The following is a 20,168-nucleotide window of genomic DNA, read 5'->3' on the forward strand; positions in this document are numbered from 1 at the left end:
AACGAGGCTTAGAGAGGTCAGGTGACTTGTCCAAGGCCACACAACTAGTGGGTGGAGAGCTAGTATTTGAGCTGGGGTGTGCCTGCAGTCTTTCCATCAGGCTGCCTGTCTCTGGAAGGCGTCCCATGCCCCCAGCCTCACCCAGTGGGGGCAGACGTGCTCTGCTGTTCTGTGACCTCCTACACAGTCCTTCTCGCCCTGGTGGCCATGGACATACTCAGGCTGTTGCCCAGAGAGCTGGGTTGTAACTTGATCTCCCCCAGGCTGGGGGTGACGGGGCGGGTGGGCAGGTGACAGCCAGGGCAGGGAGATTTGCCCAGACGCTGATGTGCAGCAGCCTGGCAACCCGTGTGGCCCCAAGGAGACCAGGGGCTTTGGGAGCTTGTTCCAGAGCCCTGACAGCGGCCTTCACCATGGGCAACAAGCAGACAGTCTTCACTCATGAGCAGCTGGAAGCATATCAGGTAGGGGTGATGCGCTGGGCCCTCGGCAGGTTTGGCAGCCTTGATTTCTTGGCCTGAGGAATGGGGACAGCATCATCTGTCTTGGGTGTGCGGTCGGCAAGGGTTCCTGGTACAGATCGGCGTGCAGAGAGGGGGTGCAGTGGGAGGGACAGGAAGGGGGCCCCTGAGGCAGGCTCTGGGCCAAGCCAATATCTCTCTCCGCAGGACTGCACCTTCTTCACAAGAAAGGAAATCATGAGGTCAGTCTGGGGGAAAGGGAGGAAGACCTGGAAATAACTTTCTATCCGTTGCTGGGTGATATTTGCAATTGGGCGGGATGGGGTGCTTTATGGTGGTTAAAGCGTGAAGGGAGGGATTGCAGCCGTGGTCCGTGGGTGGAGGCGGGGATGGGGAGGCTGAGAAGCCACATCTTGTCATACTGTCACGGCCGCTAGGCTGGTTAGCTCGGGCTTTTCCCGAGGGTGATGGGGAGCCACGGAGGGTATGTGAGCAGGGGTGGGGGGCAGGGGCTGGCACAAATCAGCATGTCAGAAAGATGCTAGAAAGATGTCAGAAGGCGTGTTAGAAAGATCCCTCTGAGGCCAGGGTGAACAGCCTGGCACTGGAGGTTGGGAACCTGGGGGCAGAGTCCAGAGTCGGCTCTGGGCTGTGAAGGTAAATCAATGTAAGGGTGTGTGTGTGGCGGGGGGGGGGGGGGTGGCCTGAGGCTGCTGCATTTCCCTGGCGTGAACGAGAGGGGTTGGTGGGTACCCCACATGACCGCTCAGCCCATGGAGCCATTGTCCAGAGGCCCCAACCCATGAACTCGGAGTGGTGAAACCCTAGCCGGCCGGGGTTCAGATACAGAGTGATCGGGGCCAAGGCCCCAATTGTGTGGGCACCAGATATCCATTATTGATGGGCACACCTTTCACCAGTGAGCCCCATTGTCTGGGTGAGGACAGCTCGCAGGGTCACCCTGGCCATCACGATCAGATTACCCATGGGGAAACTGAGGCTCGCACGGGGGCGGCCCACTCCAGCTCTGCAAGACGGGCAGAGCTGCAAGGGGTGTGAGGGCTGACGTCTCGCCTGCCCTAAGCTTCTTGTTTGTCAGCAGAATAACTGGGGCTCAGAGGGGAAAGCGGAATGCTCGAGGCCATACAGAAACCCAAACCCGGGCTGTTCCTGAGGGGACCCAGACAGGGAACGGACGCTCCAGATACCCCCTCCTTGAGTTCCTAGCCATCGTATGACCCAGGGGCTCCTGTCTCCCCCCCGGAAACAAACCCTAGCAGCTTGGGGGCCTCTGGCTCATCAAGGATGGTCTCCACAAGGCTGATGCTTGTGGCGCCCCCAGTGGAGACAGGGCGTCAGCAGGTGAGGACACTGGAGTGGAGAGCTGGCCTCACAATCCAGGCAGTGCGGGTGGCATTTGCTGTTTTGCAAAATGCCTTTCACGCATTAAAACAAACAAACAAACAAACAAACAAAAAACCCTGAATATTGGCCTTTTGTCTCGGCTCTGCCCCGTTTAGGAGACCCTCCCGTTATGGAGGGAGAGAAGCAAAATGTGAGGACGGGGGTCTTTAGAGGCAGAGTCTTGCCGACAATGTGATGATATCCAGAGATTCATAGACTCGCTCAGGTTCTCTGAGTGCCTGATGCGCTGTCCCTCTTGTCATCCCCCTCTGCCTAGGAATGAGCCCCTACGCGTTCTTCAAAGCCCAGTGTCAGCGTCCCCACTCCAGTCTCCCCTAGCTCTGGGGCCCTCTCTCCACTGTGGCCCTGTCCCCAGTGGGGAGAAGTGCCTGTGTTCGGCTCTGTGTGCTTGAGGACTGGGCTCAGAGCGGATGACTCTTGGGGACCCAGGGTCCTCCAGTGGGTAGTGGGCAGGTGCACGAGTGAGACAGAAGGGACACGTCCTCCCCAGCCCCTCTCCCAGCCCTTTCCGATGTTTCCCTCCGCACACCAGGCTTTTCTATCGCTACCAGGACCTGGCTCCCCAGCTTGTCCCCCTCGACTATACCAGCTGTCCTGATGTGAAGGTGCCCTACGAGCTTATCGGCAGCATGCCTGAGCTGAAGGTACACCGAGTCCAGGGGGCAGGCGGGGGAAAAATAACAGGTCCCCTGCCCCACTCCTACGAAGTGGATGCATTTTGCAGATGAAGAAACTGAGGTTCAGAGAGGTTAAGACACTTGGTCAGCGTCACACAGCTAGGATGTGAGAGAGACAGGATTCAGAACCTGGGTTGTCGGAACGATGAAATGAGATGAGGCAGGTAAAGGGTGTGGCATGGGGCCTACAGCGTGGCGGGGACTCAGGGGATGTCCGTCCTGCTTTGCATAGCAGGAGCCATTAAAAACGTAGGTTCTTCTCAGCTGGATGTTTGTCACATAGTTTGTGGTGCTGAAGGGGACTCGTGGGGTGAGTGACTGAATAGAGAGGATCTTATCACAAGGGACAGAAACCTCATTCAAGAAAGACAAAATCTAGGGGCGCCTGGGTGGCTCTGTCAGTTAGGGGTCGGGACTTCCTCTCAGGTCACGATTTCACAGTCTGTGAGTTCGAGCCCCAAGCTGGGCTTTGCACCGGCAGTGTGGAGCCTGCTTGGGATTCTCTCTCTCCTTCTCTTTCTTTGCCTCTCCCCCACTGTACTCTCTCTCTCAAAAATAAATGAATGAACTTAAAAAAAAAAAAAAAAAAAAAAAAAAAAAAAGGACGGGGCGCCTGGGTGGCTCAGTCGGTTAAACGTCCGACTTCGGCTCAGGTCACGATCTCGTGGTTCGTGAGTTCGAGCCCCGTGTCGGGCTCTGTGCTGACAGCTCAGAGCCTGGAGCCTGTTTCGGATTCTGTGTCTCCCTCTCTCTCTCTGACCCTCCCCCGTTCATGCTCTGTCTCTCTCTGTCTCAAAAATAAATAAACGTTTAAAAAAATTAAAAAAAAAAAAAGGACAAAATCTATTGGATCACGTGAGCAAAAACTCCAGGGGTAGAGCTGGCACCAGGTATGGCTGGAACCAGAGTCTCGACATGCTCAGGAATCTCCTTCCATCTCTCAGTGACTCCCAGGAAGAGCCTTCAGTCTCAGGCAGCTTACCCACTTGAGATAGTGAGGGAAGCCCCAGTGGTCGCAGATTTCCTCCCGTCAGCTCTGCAACCAACAGAAGGCAGGGACCTCCATCCCCGTCTTTCAGAAAACATCCCAGGGCAGCCTCTGATTGGCCAGCTTGGGTCACCCTGCCTACTCCTGAGCCAATCAGGGTCTCCTAGTGGATGGTGATCTCTGATTGGCCTCACTTGGGTCATGTGGCTGTGTCTGGAGCCGGAAGGGTGGTCAAGGCCACCCAGACCTCAGGGGCAGAGAGAAGAGTTACCTGAAGTCCTCTCCTGGGTCCGTGAGAGGGAGGAAGTCTTGGTGGGGAGGTCCTTGGAGGTTTCAGGAAGGTGGGTGCTGAGAGCGATTCCACCTGGGGCCCTGAGACCCTGGTCAGGGATGGCCACCCTGCTTCCTGTCCCCAGGACAACCCATTCCGCCAGAGGATTGCCCAGGTGTTCTCTGACGATGGGGACGGCCACATGACCTTGGACAACTTCCTGGACATGTTTTCCGTGATGAGTGAAATGGCTCCCCGTGACCTCAAAGCCTACTATGCTTTCAAAATTTATGGTGCGTGCAGGGCCCGGGGGTGGCGGAGCGTGGGGGTGGGGAGTGGGAACAGACCAGGGCTCCAGCCGGGGGCTGTGCCTGCCACCACAGGGCTTCGAGGCCGTGCATGGCCCCGTCCTGCCCCACCTTGGTACCTGCTGACCTCACGCCCTTACTCCTTTCCAGCCACGCTGGCCTCACTTTTCCTCCAACACACCAAACTCGGTCTCCCTCTGGGCCTTTGCCTCTGCTGTTCCCTCTGCCTGGAACACCTTTCCCTTGACTCTTTCTTACCTTGAAGTCTAAGTCAAAAGCAGCCTCTCTCAGCATGAAGCAGTGCTTCTTAACTTCTTGTTCATAATCTGTTCATTTCTCTTTTTTTAAATTGTATTTATTTATTTGGAGAGAGAGAGAGAGAGAGAGAGAGAGAGAGAGAGACAGTGGGAGAGGGGCAAAGAGTGAGGGGGAGAGAGAGTCCCAAGCCAACTCTGCACTGTCAGCACAGAGCCCGCTGTGGGGCTCAGTCTCACGAACTGTGAGATCGGGACCTGAGCCAAGATCAAGAATCGACCGCTTAACTGAGGGAGCCACCAGGCGCCCCTGTAATCTGTTGTTCATTTCTTACTGACTTCTCTCTGATGAGACCCAAGGGCCGCAGCCATAACTGTTTTCTTCCCCATCTGTCTCGCACGCCCGGCACAGAGTAGGTGCTCAATAAAAGCTTGTTGGTTGGAGGGAAATTTATCACAGTGCCTAGAACATAGGAGGCACTTCCTCGATACTTGTTGAGTGAATGAATGGCCTCCCAGCAGGTCCCTGCCCAATATTCTAAAGCAAGACTCCAGCTATTGCCCCAGGGTCCTGGGTTCCCTCCGCTGCCTCAGTTTCCTCCTCTGTAACGTGGGGACAAGAGGCCTGCCGCCAGATGAGCCCCCACCCTACATCCCCGTCCATCCTGCGGCACAGACTTCAACGACGACGGCTACATCTGTGCGTGGGACCTGGAGCAGACGGTGACCAAGCTGACGCGGGGGGAGCTGAGCGCCGAGGAGGTGAGCCTGGTGTGTGAGAAGGTGCTGGGCGAGGCCGATGGGGATCACGATGGGCGGCTCTCCCTGGAAGACTTCCAGAACATGATCCTGCGGGCACCCGACTTCCTCAGGTGACCTTCCTGGCGATTTCCACGTCTGAGAGGGGCTCTTACAGAACTAGTGCCCAGACCCCGTTTGTGAAAGTTCCTCCATTCGCTCATCTGTCATCTTAGAGAGCATTCCCAGCCTCCCTGGCCTCAGTCCCTGCATCTTTAAAATGGGGATAATCGGGGACCCCTTGGGCACGCCCCGTGGGCGGACGCAGCTCTTTGGGTGAATGGAACATGGCCGGTCTTCAACCCTCACTTTTCTGAACATTTTGCAGTGGGCAGAGGGTACAACTGTGCTTGGCAGTCCTGGGCGGAATCACAGCCCCCACCGGAGGGCTGATAGCGAGTGAATACAGGGGACGGCCAGCCACCTGTTTTTGTACCTCCCATGAGCTAAGAATGGCTTTTACGTGTTTTCAATGGCGGGGGAAAGATTAAGGAATAGTAACACTGCATGACACATGACACGGATATGAGGTTCAAATTTCCGTGTCCATCAAGGGTCTTATTGGCACACAGCCACGCCTGAATGTGTACGTACCGTCTCCGGCCGCTTTCTAACTACGAGACCCAGCTGAGCCGTTGCGCAGAGCTGGAAATATCACCTATGTGGCTCTTGACAGAAGAAGTTGGCTGACCCCTGAGTCAGCGCACGGAAAGATTTTAGAGCCGTGCCTGGAACACAGCAGGTGCTCAATGTGTGCTGTGGTTGCTGTTGCGGCTGTTATTTTTTTTTTTTTTTTTAATTTTTTTTTTTCAACATTTTTTATTTATTTTTGGGACAGAGAGAGACAGAGCATGAACGGGGGAGGGGCAGAGAGAGAGGGAGACACAGAATCGGAAACAGGCTCCAGGCTCCGAGCCATCAGCCCAGAGCCTGACGCGGGGCTCGAACTCACGGACCGCGAGATCGTGACCTGGCTGAAGTCGGACGCTTAACCGACTGCGCCACCCAGGCGCCCCTGTTGCGGCTGTTATTATGGGCGGTGTCCTTACGTGCGCAGAGGGCCCCCTTCCTCTACCTGGAGAAGCGCCATTGGTGTCTTAGCGGAGACGCGGATAATGGCAACTGAATGAGCCCTACCACGGACGGTACCCCTGTGTGACAGCTCCCTGTGCATTCGCCCCCTTAGCCCTCATTACAGCCCCATGTGGGAGGGATGGCTATTATCCCCATTTTACGGAGGGGTAAACTGAAGCCCAGGAAGGCACAGCCACTCACTCAGAGTCCCATAGCAAGTCTGGGGCGGAGCCGGGATGTAAACTGATCCAAGGAGATATGCTTTCAGCCCCTGTGGGAGCTGGGGGTGGGGATGGGGGGGCACGGCCTGGGGTTTTTGAGAGGATCCGTCTCCCCCTTCCATGGCTCCTTGCCTATCTCAGGGACTTCCGGCGGGATAGTCTGGGGGAACGATGAGGGAGGGTAACCCTTCGCCTGATGACACTGACCCTATATCTCTTTGCACCCAGCACCTTCCACATCCGCATCTGAGGGCACCGTGGAGAAGCCGGGTCAGAGGAGGCCGGCGTGACCCGTCACTCCACTGTGGAATCCGGCCTCCCTGGGTTCTGGGAATAAACACACGGCACTGAGTCACATCTGCTTGGAGGATGTATTTTGCACCTTAAACCTGCCGGATGGGAGACAGGAAGCCTGAGATCTCACCTCTGCCCTCATTGTGTGCCCCCAGGTGTGGCTACGCCCTCTGTGGGCCTCGATCTCCCCATTTACACAGGAAAGGGGCTGACTTCTAGCTCTCTGTCCGCTGTGAGGGCTGGAAGCGCCAGGTAGTCATGAGTCTCGGTGGACAGAGACCAGATGCGGAGGTCAGGTCCATGCGATCTTACCCCAGGGCTGCCCAACGTGGACCCCTTCCCCCAACCTCTCAAGTCCCCTCTCCCCTCCCGGTCCTGCAGTTTCTCAAGGGGACCAAAGCTTTAACTCCTTGCTGATTAGAACTGCCAGAGGAGGCCTCGGGCGGGGGGATGGGGCGGCAGCAACGTCATTCACTGAGGCTGGCACCGTACTTTACAGTTTACGAGGCACCTGTCTCTCTGCCATTGCACTGGCTGCCTATGACATCCCAGCGGGGCTGACCGAGAAGCAGTCACCCTTCATTCAGGGAACAGAGTGATCTGCCCAAGGCCACACCTCAAGTTGTCTGCAAAGGCAGCCTTGAACCCAGGCCCACCTGTGCCCAGATCCCAGACACCTACGCTTTGCAGATTTGAGAAGCCCCACACTCACTCCACTTGTGGTCGCCCTGGGGCCCCATCGATAGCCCCAGTCAGTCCAAAGAGTGCTCATTCCTGCAATCGAGACTCGCCCCCAGGGACCTTCCACGTGCATCATTTCTAGACCCCACTCCCACTCTCCAACCTCCACCTACTAAGCAACTTTCGTGAGCCGAAGTCTCAGCTTTCTTGTGCATCCTGCTGGTTCATCCTGAGAACGAGGGACTGCTTGCGCCTCTCCCCATTTTCCAGATGAGCCCGCAGGCCCAGAGAGGTCTAGTGACTTGCCAGAGGTCACACAGCCCTGTGACCTGGGACTTCCTCGCCAGCAGCCACAACCCCGGGCTTCCTCTCCTCCTTTAAAGGAAAGAGGCTCGTAAGCTTCCCCTGGAGCTGATGTCGATGTCGGGGTGTGCACTGTGGGCCAAGCCCTCTGCAAGTCTCACCTCCTTCATCGGCAGGGAACCCCAGGAGGAAGGAGTGAGCAGCTCCATTGACAGGCGAGGACGTACTTGGAATTGAGCCACGCACAGGGGACGTGGGGAAGGGGAGCCACCTGACCAGGTTTCCAATCCAGGCGCTGACACCCTGAAGCTGGGTGACCTTGGCCACGCCTGTCCTCCTCTCGGACCCTTAGTCTCCTCTTTAAAGTGTGCAGCTTGAGCCTACCTGCTGGGTCTGCTTAGGGGTGTAAAAGAAATCATGAACTTGGCACCTACTGTGCCCCCGGCTGTAACTGATAATTACTATTCGAGTAACCAGGTCACCCCACTGGCAACGGCAGGGCTGGACCCAAGCAATGTCTTTATTACATTTTTCAGGTTCCTGTGGGCTGGTGGGCAGACAACCAGGGGTCCGGTGTGAGCAGCCCCTGCAGCAAGGGTCCCAGAGCCAGGGCAAAGCTTTAACAGTACCCAGGGGCAAAGGGTGGCGGCGTGAGGTACTCTTCAGGGAGCCAGTCCCTCTGGGCTTCTGCCAACCCTTCTGTCTCCGGTTTGGATGCTTTTGAGGACAGGGCCCTCATTACCACTCGGTGCCAACTCCTGACCCTCGGGGTCACCTTGCTCCCGCTGGCCAATCTTGAGGCCTTCCCGGAGGGGTCACCTCCGTCTCTCAGAGCCTGGGACTGTGCGGGACTTGTGAGGGACGTGGCTGCAAAGTGGGCTGTGGAGACGTTGTCTTCCCAGTGTGTGTCACCTGGCCTGGCCCCTGAGCTGTGTGCCAGTGCCGGTGGCCCAGCATTCCAGAGCGATGACAAGTTCACAGGTGCCGAGTGGGGTTTCAGCTGCTGCTGGACCCTCTTGCCCGTCTCGGGGAGCATCCTGAAGTTTCTCCAGAGTTTCTGGCAGGCCTCCTCAAGGGGGGCTTTCGGGGGGCAGGAGGAAGTGGCCTCCTCCTTGGGGTCTCTGCTTGTCTTTGCCGATGGCCTCCTTCCCTTTGGCCGATGGAGCAGGATGGGCCTTCCTGAGGTCTGAAACCAAGCGCAGGTGAGACCTGGGGCCATCCCGCCCGCCAAACCTCTGAATCTGCCCTGGAGGTTGGGACACGGGTCCCACTCAGGCATCTTGGGGCTGAGAAGGACCCCAGGTGAACCCCAAGCCTGACCCCACGCCCCATCCCTCCCATCCCCATAACCAGCTTCACTATCCCCCTCTCCAGGGATTGGCAAACTTTTGTCACAAGGGGCCAGAGGACAAACGTTTTCAGGTTCGTTGGTCATACGGCCTCTGTCTCATTCTCCAGCTCTGCTGTTGCGGAGCAAAGCAGCCAGGGACAGCACATCGACCAGAACGTGTGCCCGCGCTCCAGGAAAACCGTATGGACATGGAAATTTGGCTTTCGTCCGACTTTCACGAAATAATATCGCACGAGATATTACTTTGGGTTTTAATTGTTTCAACACTCTTCGAAAACGTGAAAGCCACGCTCAGCTCGTGGGCACCGGGACGCAGGGCCATACGGAAACTGGCCAGATGTGGTCCTCGGGCCCTAGTTTGCTGACCCCTGATCTACCCGGCTGTTCAGGCCAAAACCAGGTGACGTTTGTGGCAGATGGCCGACAGCGCCGTGTCCGTATCCCTCTGCCCTGGGCACGCAGGCGCCCCCAGCTCCGCTCCCAAATGCCAGCAGTGGGGACTCTGCTTGGGGTCGTTCCTTGGCCACACCGGCAGGCCACAAGTGCCAGAGAATTAAACTCTCCCAGGAACAGCGCTTGACCAGTGGCTACTGGAAGCTGGAGGATCAATACCCCAGCTCCTCACCCCTAGGGTGGGATAACTGAAGTGCGCAGTTCCACGCAGGGTCCCAGACTTCCCCGGGAGACTGAGCCCTGGTTGCCTACAGGGGAACCTGTTCGCTAAGACGCCCTCCATTGGCTCCCCCCGTGGTACTTCCTGGGATCACCTCCCAAACAATGGAGGGCCCAGGGACTCAAACCACGACAACGTCCAGCTTCTCCTCCCCCTCCCCCTCCCCCTGCAAGCCATCGGCAAGCTCCCTTCCAAAATGTCCCAAATATCTTCTTGTTCCACCCCTAGAGATCTTTTTCCGGTCCCTCCCACCTGGACAGTCCCCGCCTCCTTCCTGCCACCTCTACCATTGCCCCCAGGCACCCCCTTCTGCAGCTGGCAGCCACAGGCTCTCCCATGGCGGGTCCCCCTGCACACCTGGAATAGAAGAACCCCATGTCCTCACCCTGGCCCCGAGGTCCTGCGTGATTGTCTCCTCCTGATCCTGGCCCCTTACTTCCCGGTGACCTCCTCTGCACTCACCGCACTCCATCCACACACTGGCTTTTGTTGTTCTTTTGTTTTCCAAACATACAGAGCCTCAGGACCTTTGCATGTGCTCTCTTCCCTGCCTGAAACACCCTCCCTGCATCTCTGTGTGTGGCTGACTCCTCCTTATCCTGCATGTCCCAGCCCTATGCCATCTCCTCTGGGAGGTCTTCCCTGACTGCTCCCTTCACGCTTTAGCCCCACACCCGCTGATGTTCATCACACTGGCCTGTTTGATTTCCACTGCTGCTGGAACTTCCCTGCTGTGTGGGGGGTTAGGGGCTCCTGAAGGTCCAATCAGCCCTGAGGAGATGGGATTTGTTCATTTCTTCATTCACCTACTCCACAGATTCATTAGTGGAGCACTTAGGCATATGCACGAGACAGGGTGGACAAGCCAGCCAGCCAGATTCCCAGGTCTCTCAGAGCTCACACTCTGATAGGGAAGGCAGACAGGAAACATGAAAGCCAACAAATAAACAAGACATTGTATATTGTGAGGAGTGCTCCGCAGTGCGTAAACAGGGTGATGGGATGGCAAATGCAGAGAGGATTACTTTCAGCCTGGAGCTGGGGAGGGAGACGCTTGAGGAATTGAAGAAAGAAGCTGGGCATAGGAAATCTGGGGGCAGAGCGCACACAGCATGTGCAAAGGCCCTGGGGTGGGTGCCACCAACATGTGCAAAGGTCTTGGGGTGGGACCAGCACATGCGAAGGCCCCGAGGTTAGCTTGATGTGTCTGAACAGCAGAAGGGATAGCAGAGGGGCTGGAACTGGGCCGGGATTTTAGTTGCAGGGTCCTGCAAAATCACCGGAAGCTTCTTTAGTTGGAGCTATAGGATCTAATTGTCGCCCTAGAAAGTCTCCTCTGGTAGCTGTTGGCCACCTCTGCTCCTGCCCCTCCCGTGTGGGAGATGCCAGCTTTCCGTCACATACCTCCTCAGGTGCAACCGTGGAACAGGAGGAAGGGTTCTGATGTTTGCTGGGGCCATGGGTGGGGCTGGTGACTTCCTCAGTCAATGCATTGGAGTAAAGGAAGAGATCCTCATAATCCACGTTCGCTGGATCCTTCTGCGGGGCAGAGGGGACTTGCAGCTCCGCCCCAAGGAGGGGGACGCGGTGGTCCCGGACAAACTGGGGGTGGTGGGCTCAGGAGCTGCCTTGCCCACGGCCCTGGTCAGGAAGCATGCCCCTCCCACGCTGGCTTTTGAGGGCTACACCCCTCTACCCCCACCATAAGCCTTATAGGGAAATACTCTTTTCCTATAGATCGGCCAAGGTTATACCCCTCACCACCCGCACATGAGCCCTTGGAAAAATTAGCTTGGGGAGCCGGTGGGGGGGGGGGGTGCAGGCAGGGTACAAGGCAGGAGGGGTGGGGCCATGGGAGGACAGGGACCACAAGAGTGACAGAAACACAAGAGGCTGGATGGGATGAGTGGGAATGAATCTGGGGGCTTGGCCCCAGCAGGGGGCGGGGGGCGGCTATGACCCACGGGGGTCGCAACCCTCACCTGCCCACAGGGCTGTGTCAGCAGGTCCCCGTGTGGCCGCATAGGCCGCTGCTGGTGGAAGGTGACCAGGGCGTGCAGCGAGGCATGGACCCTCTCCTCCCCAGGGATCATGAAGCTCCCATCGTCCAACAGCTTCACCATGAAGTGGCGGCAGCAGCTTTGGGCCCTGCGGAGACACTGCTGGGGCTGGAAAATTCCGTTCCTCCTCATTCCGTCCCCGTCTCCCAGCCCTCGAGCTGTCAGCACCAACTGTTCAGGCTCCCATTAGCCTTCTGTGCTTTTTAGTCATGTGACACTCGGTAAGTGACTAAACACACCATGCCTCAGTTTCCCCATCTATAACCTGGGGCTACCAAGGCTAACCTCAGGGGTTCTTAGAAAAGCGGAATAAGCTACTGCAGACAAAAGCTTAGCTTTGGTGCCTGGCTAGGGTCACATGATCAACAGAAATGATAATGAAAATTTGAATCAGGCCCCAGGCTAAGGCTGTATGCCTGGCACACAGCAGGTGCTTGATAAATGCTCTGTTAATGAATGGATGCACTTATTAACGGCCCACTATGTGCTTACTATATCATATTTAATTTTCGCATTGAGACTCTGAATTGATTTTAGCATTCCTATATTAGAGATGAGGACTTTGAAGGAGGCACAGATAGGTTGAGTAACTCGTCCTAGGTCACACAGCCAAGCCTTTGACTGTGTGACTAGGGCCCTAAGCTTTTCTCCCTGTGGGCCACTCTGTTGTGCGGCCATTGGATTTTTTATTCCTCTGGCCTAGAATCCTTTTGAAAAGTAGTCTGTGCGGCTGAATCTTCTGAGATGCCATATCAGCTTTTGAGGCCTTAAGGAGCTGGACTGCCCTGAGTTTCCCTAACACGTCCCTCTGGGTGGAGTCAGAGAGTTGCCAAGTAGATGGGGGTGGGGGTGGGGGGCTGGTTAGGCGAGGGCAGTAGCCACTCTTGGGCTCCCAGCAGCCCCTGTTTTCAGACACACAGGCTCAGTTACCACCAAGCCCCCATATGCTGGTTACAGCCAGACCTGCAGCTGCTCACTGCAGCCAGAGCTGGCCAGAACTTTTCACCAGTTGCTCTCTGAGACATCGTGGCATGAAGCTTCCCCCCCTCAGGAAGCCCGGGAGCCCTCCTGCCCCCTCCCTCGTCCCTTGCCCAGGCCTTACTTGTAGGACAGCGTGTAGCCCACGTGGCTGTGACTGACCCTGATGAGAAAAGATCCCAGCGGCTGTGACTCCAGCAAACTCTCGGCATCCCTGGAAGAACACACACGGGAGGGAGACGACTGTGACCCAGCTGTCCTGCGTACCGGCCAGACTCCTGGTGCACCTGTCATCCTGGTACTGAACAAACCTAAAATCGTGTTTTCTTCTCAGCTGTTTCAGACCTTGGGACGTTCAGGGGCAGGGGTGTTCCCAGCTGTGGCGGAAGGCCTCTGATGACCTTGACCCCAGGACAGACTTGCTCCCATCCCCCACAGCCCCTGCCTGCCTTCCCAATGCCTAAAATACCCCCCGAAGGCATCTTTGGGTGGATCAAGGTGTCGTAGGTGACAATGCCTGGTGACAATGCCTGTTCTCCGAAGCGTTGGAATTCAGACCCCAGCTCTGCTGCTCATCAGCCGTGTGGCACCTGACATCAGTCCCTTTCGGACCTTCAGCTCCCTCAAGGGGAAAGTAAAACCCTCACTCCCAGGACTGACGGGAGAGCAGATCAAATGCGTGGAACACGAGCGTGAGAACTGCTCACCAAATGCTATGATTATTACTCCTATTATCTGGGGATCACAGACAGGAAGGTGGCCTTCTACGGGACAAGCTGGGGAGCCTATGAACCCGAGCTAATCCTGACTACGGGTAGCTACTGAGCACTTGAAATGTGGCTGGTCCGAATCAAGATGTCCGTTCAGCCTACGATACCAGATTTTGAGCACTTAGTACAAAATAAAGGAGTGCTTACTAAATTATCAATGAGTTCCGAGTACTCCTATTGAAATGATACTGGGTGGAATATCAATGAGTTCTGAGTTGATACTGGGTGGAATAAAAGATAGGATCAAAACGAATGCCACCTGTTTCTTTTTACTTCTTTTGCTCTAGCTACTAAAAGCTTTAAAATTACAACGTGCGGCTCACATTGTATCCCTCCTGGCACACCCCAGACCTCAGAGACAATGCCTGCTTCGTCCTCTCGGTGGCTTTCACAATGTTCTCTCAATTTCCCGCACGCCAAGGGAGGCCATACGCAGTCTTTTCTCCGTTCATTTGGAACCAAGTGGGTGACTAATGAGGTGAGTTTGTTCATGGCCTCAGAACGCAGCCCAGTGTGGAAAGTCCAGAACTCTGTCTGGTGTGGACATGCTGCTCATGTCCCTGATGCATTGAGAGAGAGCAGCTGTTTGGGGGCCCTGTGTGAAGAAGGATTCTGAGGCTGCATCCTGCCAGCGTTGCTTGGTGATGCCTGGCCTTGGGGGAGGGGTGCCTGGCAGTGCTGGGGTGGTGGGCACTTGTGGAGAGAAAGCTGAGGTCCAGAGATGGGAAGTAACTTGCCCTGGTCACCCAGTGAGTCCACAGAAGAGGCAGGGTTCAAGCGTCAAGGGCCTGAGGGCTCTTTTTTTACTCTCTTAACACCCGGAGCAGAGCTGAGCCCAGAATCCTGCAGAAAACCCGCCCAGGCAAGGAAAGAGGGTGAAGGGCAGGGTAGAAGGTACGGATGTGTCCTCACTCTCTCGAGATGGCACCATGGAACCATGCAGGGACCCCTCCTTGGGTCAGCTGGCCCACCTGCGTCTGCACGAACCAGTCCAGTCGTGGGGGCAATGGCGGGGGCAGCTTTCCGGCTTCGTTCATGGCTTCCTGGGGAGCAGTTACCTGGCAGCAGGAGAGAGAAGAGAGAGTCACGCCTGGTCCACCCCCCATACTTTGCTCTATTACAGTTCTTGGTGCCTCCTCCTTTGACAAGTCCTCTAGCTGGCCAGGGCAAGGGGCTTGCCACTGGCTTGTGTTTCTTTCTTTCTTCCTTTTTAAAATTTTTTTTTTTAAGTTTATTTATTTTTGACAGAGACAGAGAGAGACAGAGCATGAGCAGGGGAGGGGCAGACAGAGAGGGAGACACAGAATCCGAAGCAGGCTCCAGGCTCCGAGCTGTCAGCACAGAGCCCGACATGGGGCTCGAACCCACAGACTGTGAGATCGTGACCCGAGCTGAAGTTGGATGCTCAACTGACTGAGCCACTCAGGCGCCCCGGGTTCTTAACAGTTTTAAGCTCAAGGTAACACCAGACTTTGTGAGCCAATGACAAGGAGAAAAATAATAGTACCGATTTACAAAAGAGTATCAAATCAATGCAAAACCAGTAATGGGGTCAAGCCCTCCTGGATGGTCTGCTCATGACCCTTTATGCTCACCCTTAACCGTGTCCCTAACTTGGCCCACCCCTCCACCATGGCCCTATCTAATGTTTTAATATTTCAGAAGGTCGTTGTTACTATTTCCAGAGGGTGGGAACATATTGACTAACTGTCAATATTGACTTTCTTCCACCTGAAGACAGACGCTGAGACTGCCCTCCAAGGGGAGGCCCAAAGAATTCTGGGACAAGTAAAATTAAAGAGAACTATTAAGAAAACATTTAATAGGGGTGCCTGGGTGGCTCAGTCGGTTAAGTGTCTGGAGTTCGCCTCATGGTTCATGGATTGGAGCCCCGCATCAGGCTCTGTGCTGATGGCTCAGAGCCTGGAGCCTGCGTTGGGTTCTTTGTCTCCCTCTCTCTTTGCCCCTCCCCTGCTGTGCTCTGTTTCTCTCTGTCAAAAATAAATAAACATTGAAAAAAAAACAGAAGAAGAAAGCATTTAATAAAGCAGGGTGACAAAGCAATTAAGAACCTGGAATCAGAGCCAGATAGCCTGGGCTCAAGCCCCAGCTCCCCAACTCAGCTGCTGTGTGACCTTGGGTAAGTCACTTAACACCTCTGTGCCTTTATTTTCTTAACGTTTATTTATTTTTGAGACAGAGAGAGACAGAGCATGAATGGGGGAGGGTCAGAGAGAGAGGGAGACACAGAATCGGAAGCAGGCTCCAGGCTCTGAGCGGTCAGCACAGAGCCCGACGCGGGGCTCGAACTCACGGACCGCGAGATCATGACCTGAGCCGAAGTCGGCCGCTCAACCGACGGAGCCACCCAGGCGCCCCTGTGCCTTTATTTTCATCTGTAGCTTGGGGACATGATATTTAGCTGGGAAAGTACAGGTGGTACAGAACTAAGCACTGGATGTATATAATAAATATTCATGAATCCAGTAATGGCTAGCATGGGGTTATGTACATAGGTTTGTTCTTTTTTCTACCCTGGAGAACTCCTACATATCCTTTAAGACCCAGCGAAAATATCCCTTCCTCCAGGCAGCTTTCCTGTCTCTTCTCTTAGTTAAAGCCCTGGCACCCTTCTCTGTCTCCCACTTTCTCCTCTGCTCCTACCTAAGCTTTGCCTCCTGGAGCTCAAGTGTCTGTGTTCAGTGGAAGCCTTGACAGTTGGCTTTTCTTTCTCTAACGCGAGTGCCTGACTTAAGCTTTGACTGCTAAGTCATCGGCTTTAACTCGATGAAGTCTATCTGGGATAAACACATTGCCAGCCACAGAACTAGATAAAGAGCCAGGATGCTCCTTGTCTCCCCTTCCACCACCACGTCCCCACCATCAGGCTCCTTTATTTTAAAGATCCTGGTTGATTTAGGTAACTGGTCATTGGGTTGCTTTTTATTTTCCCTTCTTTTCTTTCTTTCTTTCTTTCTTTCTTTCTTTCTTTCTTTCTTTCTTTCTTTCTTTCTTTCTTTCTTTCCTTTCTTTCTTTCTTTCTTTCTTTCTTTCTTTCTTTCTTTCTTTCTTTCTTTCTTTCTTTCTTCCTTCCTTCCTTCCTTCCTTCCTTCCTTCCTTCCTTCCTTCCTTCCTTCCTTCCTTCCCTTTCTTTCTCTCTCTTCCCACACTTTAAATTCTCTTATGTTTTAAATTCACCAATAGGGGGTGAGCCCCAGAAACCCTCGGCCCCTCCCTCGCCCCCAATACAAGCAGAGCTCCAGGCACATGTGTGCTGGCTTTCTGTCTACTGGCTACTCACCTGCTTATCTTGTACGCTCCGGGGCTGGCAAGCAATAGATTTTCTTTCTTCAGAGTTTCCAGAGGGTTCTTGCTGATGTGCAGCTTGTGGTCATAACCACAGGGGTCCATCCAGCTGTAATTGGTTTGGCAAGGGGAGATATGTGTGGTTAGCTCAGGAGGCCTAGGTGAGCGCCCCCAAGGCTGAGACTTGCACAAAGCATTGTGTCTGGCTCTGTCTCCCCCATATTAAGGGCCTCTAGGGACGGGGCCCAGGGCTAGCTTCTTTCAGATTTTTCTGGGTCCCCAGCACTACCTGGCGCTGGGCAGGGACAGCGAGGGGGCAGGGTGTTTGCTGAGGAATAACTGTCTAGGGCTGAATGAATCTGCACTAAGTTTCAAGCTCTTGACCCTGGCATTGGGGCTCCCCTATCTCCTTGCCCCCGTATTACAGCCCTAAGGACATCCTCGCTCTACTCAAACCTGACCAAGCTCTCTTCCCCTCCACGCCTTCACCCATGCTGTTCCCCTGCCAGGAAAGCCCTTTTTCCAGCTCCATTGTTCAAAGGAAACTGAAAATTCCCCCCGCTTTTCTGGTCTCTGCCAGCCCTGTCCCTCCTTCTGGCCCCACCTGGGCCCCATGCTCTGTCTTCTAGAGGTCTGGGATGGGGCTGAGGCTCTTGGGGTCCTGGGCTCGCCCGGCAGGGGGCAGGCACAGAAGTGGGCACGTGGCCGGCTGAGGGATCCCCACCCGGGCACGTACCTGGGAGACCCCTGGGCAGCCGAGGCTCTCACTCTCGCTGTGCAGGGAGCCTGCAGGAACCTCGGTTTCGGTTCAGGGTCTGCACGTCAGCGGGGGTGGGGCTGCTGCCCCCAGGCTGTTCCTGTTTCCTTAAGCAGGTGAGCCCCAGGGGCGGGACCAGGACAAACCTGGTCGCAAGTGCTGTCTGCAGTCCACAGAACTGCTGAGCTGCAGGTGGAGGGAGGCCCCTGCTCTGTGAAGACCGTGACCAGCCTTTATTGAGTACCTACTGTGTGCCAGATCCTCGGGGGACAGAGAGGTGATCCCAAGAGGTGCAAGCCCCACCCTCCTGGCTTCCAGAATCTAGCGAGCAATGAAGAATAAGAAATTAATTGCTAATGTCTCAGAGCAGACAGCCTGCTGGAAGGCGGAACGGAGTTGCAAGAACCTCAGAGGGGGCTTCGGTGATCGGGAGGAAGCGGCACTTAGGGACAGAGAGGAGTTCACTTGATTGGGGGGTGCAAAAAGAGAGGGCTCTAGGAGGAGGCTCTGAGGCAGCGTCAGGCCTGGACAGGCTGGGGCCACATTGTGCCGTCCTCTGTAATGAAACAAAGCACCGTCTCTAAAATGGTGTTTTATGACCGTGTTGGCACTGACACCCAGACAGTCCAGCCTGGATTCGTTATTATACGCTCACTATTATCGTATTCATTTTTTTTTCCTTCTGATTTTAAAACACCGCAACGGTCTGGGGAGCCCTACACACAATGTGGGCCCTGCGTGGAGGAAATAGCGCTGAACGGGTCAGGCAGCCCCGGATGTGTGCTACAGCTCCTTCCCCGGCACATGGGCAAAACCACTTCCTTCTCCTCTTTCAGGCAGAAAGGGGCTGAGCTGGGGGCCTCTCCTCGGGCCCATCACCCTGGTCCAGGGTCAGTGGCCTCCCCACCTCGTGCCCCAGGGGTGGGGGGTGGGGTGGCACGCGCCTGTCCTAGAGGCGCTGTCACTTTAAAAAGCCTGGCCATGGGGGTCTCATTTGCACAAAGTTCAGTCTCCAGAAACGGGGCCAGCTGAGGCCCCACCACAGAAGGCTCCACTCTGATTACCCTGACCTGCTCGGGGCGTGTGGTCTTACACACACTAAAGGCCTCCCCTGAGCACGTCACAACAGAATCAACCCCCAGCCCTTGGTGACCACAGTCCTCAAAACCGTGAACGGGCAGGTGGCCCCTAGAGGGACTTCCAGGAAAGGACCAGCCAGCCACGAGATATGGGGCTGGGACTCCAAGGCCCCTTCCTCTCTTGTGCCACATTCTGGGCTTTTCACTCGAGGCCCCAGCTGGTGAGTAGGACTTCCATGGCCCCATGTCGGGTGGCTCTCTGGGTAGGGACCACAGTGCCTTCTCAGCCCTGGGACATGCGGGGGTGGGACAGCCAGGCTCTGCCAATGCTGAGCTTTCTGTGTTTTCAACCGTTCTGTTCGTCCCACAATGCTTTCATTCTATTTGTTAATTCATTCTCTCCACAAACATTGGCTGAGCCCCAACTGTGGGCACCGTGCTAGATGCTAAGGATGGAGAAGACAAGACAGGCACTGTCCCTGCCCTGCTGGAGCCCACAGTCCACGGGGAGACGGTTGTCGCACAAGTCCACATGCAGGCCAGGCTTGCACAAGCGGGAACAGCAAGGGCAAAGGCCCTGTGGCAGGAAGAAGCCGGGCACGCCCGCGGAACAGACAACAGTTGAGGTGTCCAAAGAGCGGACATAACCAGATGTCCATCAACGGAGGACTAGATTAAAACACCGTGGTCCATCCTCTTCACGGATTGTTATTCGGCCGTGCAAAGCAGTCTTCACATGTGCTACATGGTGGATCTAGAAAACTATGCTGAGTGAAAGAAGCCAGACACAAAAGGCCACATCGCGTACGATCCCGTTTGTATGGAGTGTCCAGAACAGGCAAATCCAGAGACAGAAAGACTAATGGTTGCCAGAAGGCTGGAGGAGGGGGTCTGGGGAGTGACAGCTCATGGGGACCGAGTGAGGAGAATGCGTTAAAATGGACCGCAGGAGGGGGCGCCTGGGTGGCGCAGTCGGTTAAGCGTCCGACTTCAGCCAGGTCACGATCTCGCGGTCCGTGAGTTCGAGCCCCGCGTCAGGCTCTGGGCTGATGGCTCGGAGCCTGGAGCCTGTTTCCGATTCTGTGTCTCCCTCTCTCTCTGCCCCTCCCCCGTTCATGCTCTGTCTCTCTCTCTGTCCCAAAAATAAATAAAAAAATAAAAATAAAAAAATAAATAAAATAAATAAAATAAAATAAAATGGACCGCAGGGATGGTGGCACATCGCTGTGAATACGCTGAATGCCGCTGAATTGCACTTCGGTGGGTGGACGGTTCGGTGGGTGGATTAGATCTCAATAAAGCCGTTATTAAAAAAAAAAAAAAAAAAGAAAAAAGTCGAGGAGCCATCTCTCCCTGTCTGCCACTGCATCAAAGCTCCTCTCTCAGCCAAAGGCCGGGTCTAAGGCAGGACGGAGGTTCCGGGACCCCAGCCTGACTCG

At 55.3% G+C, this 20,168-nt stretch overlaps 2 protein-coding genes across 6 annotated transcripts; one reads left to right on the forward strand and one right to left on the reverse strand.

Annotated features, from left to right (window-relative positions):
- Window positions 1–226: 226 nt before the first annotated feature.
- CIB3 (calcium and integrin binding family member 3) lies at window positions 227–6,832 on the forward strand. Its single transcript, XM_058727608.1, has 6 exons — window positions 227–464; window positions 669–703; window positions 2,419–2,530; window positions 3,968–4,115; window positions 5,061–5,256; window positions 6,706–6,832. Exons 1-6 carry the CDS (start codon window positions 327–329, stop codon window positions 6,725–6,727), a joined length of 651 nt encoding a protein of 216 aa, XP_058583591.1. The 5' UTR covers window positions 227–326; the 3' UTR covers window positions 6,728–6,832.
- Window positions 6,833–8,242: 1,410 nt separating this feature from the next.
- HSH2D (hematopoietic SH2 domain containing) lies at window positions 8,243–19,678 on the reverse strand. Of its 5 annotated transcripts, none has more exons than XM_058727605.1 (7): window positions 17,630–19,678; window positions 16,889–17,002; window positions 14,559–14,645; window positions 12,942–13,031; window positions 11,762–11,938; window positions 11,184–11,318; window positions 8,243–8,941 (listed from the first exon to the last, which is right to left on the reverse strand). In XM_058727605.1, exons 3-7 carry the CDS (start codon window positions 14,622–14,624, stop codon window positions 8,375–8,377), a joined length of 1,035 nt encoding a protein of 344 aa, XP_058583588.1. In that variant the 5' UTR covers window positions 14,625–14,645; window positions 16,889–17,002; window positions 17,630–19,678; the 3' UTR covers window positions 8,243–8,374. The 5 variants fall into 5 exon arrangements, with proteins under 5 accessions (XP_058583588.1, XP_058583586.1, XP_058583589.1 ...); XM_058727603.1 differs by having other exon boundaries at window positions 11,762–11,927; window positions 14,500–14,645; XM_058727606.1 differs by having other exon boundaries at window positions 14,500–14,645.
- Between the last annotated feature and the right edge of the window lie 490 nt (window positions 19,679–20,168).

Source organism: Neofelis nebulosa, chromosome 4, assembly GCF_028018385.1.
Source record: "Neofelis nebulosa isolate mNeoNeb1 chromosome 4, mNeoNeb1.pri, whole genome shotgun sequence".
NCBI lineage: Eukaryota > Metazoa > Chordata > Mammalia > Carnivora > Felidae > Neofelis > Neofelis nebulosa.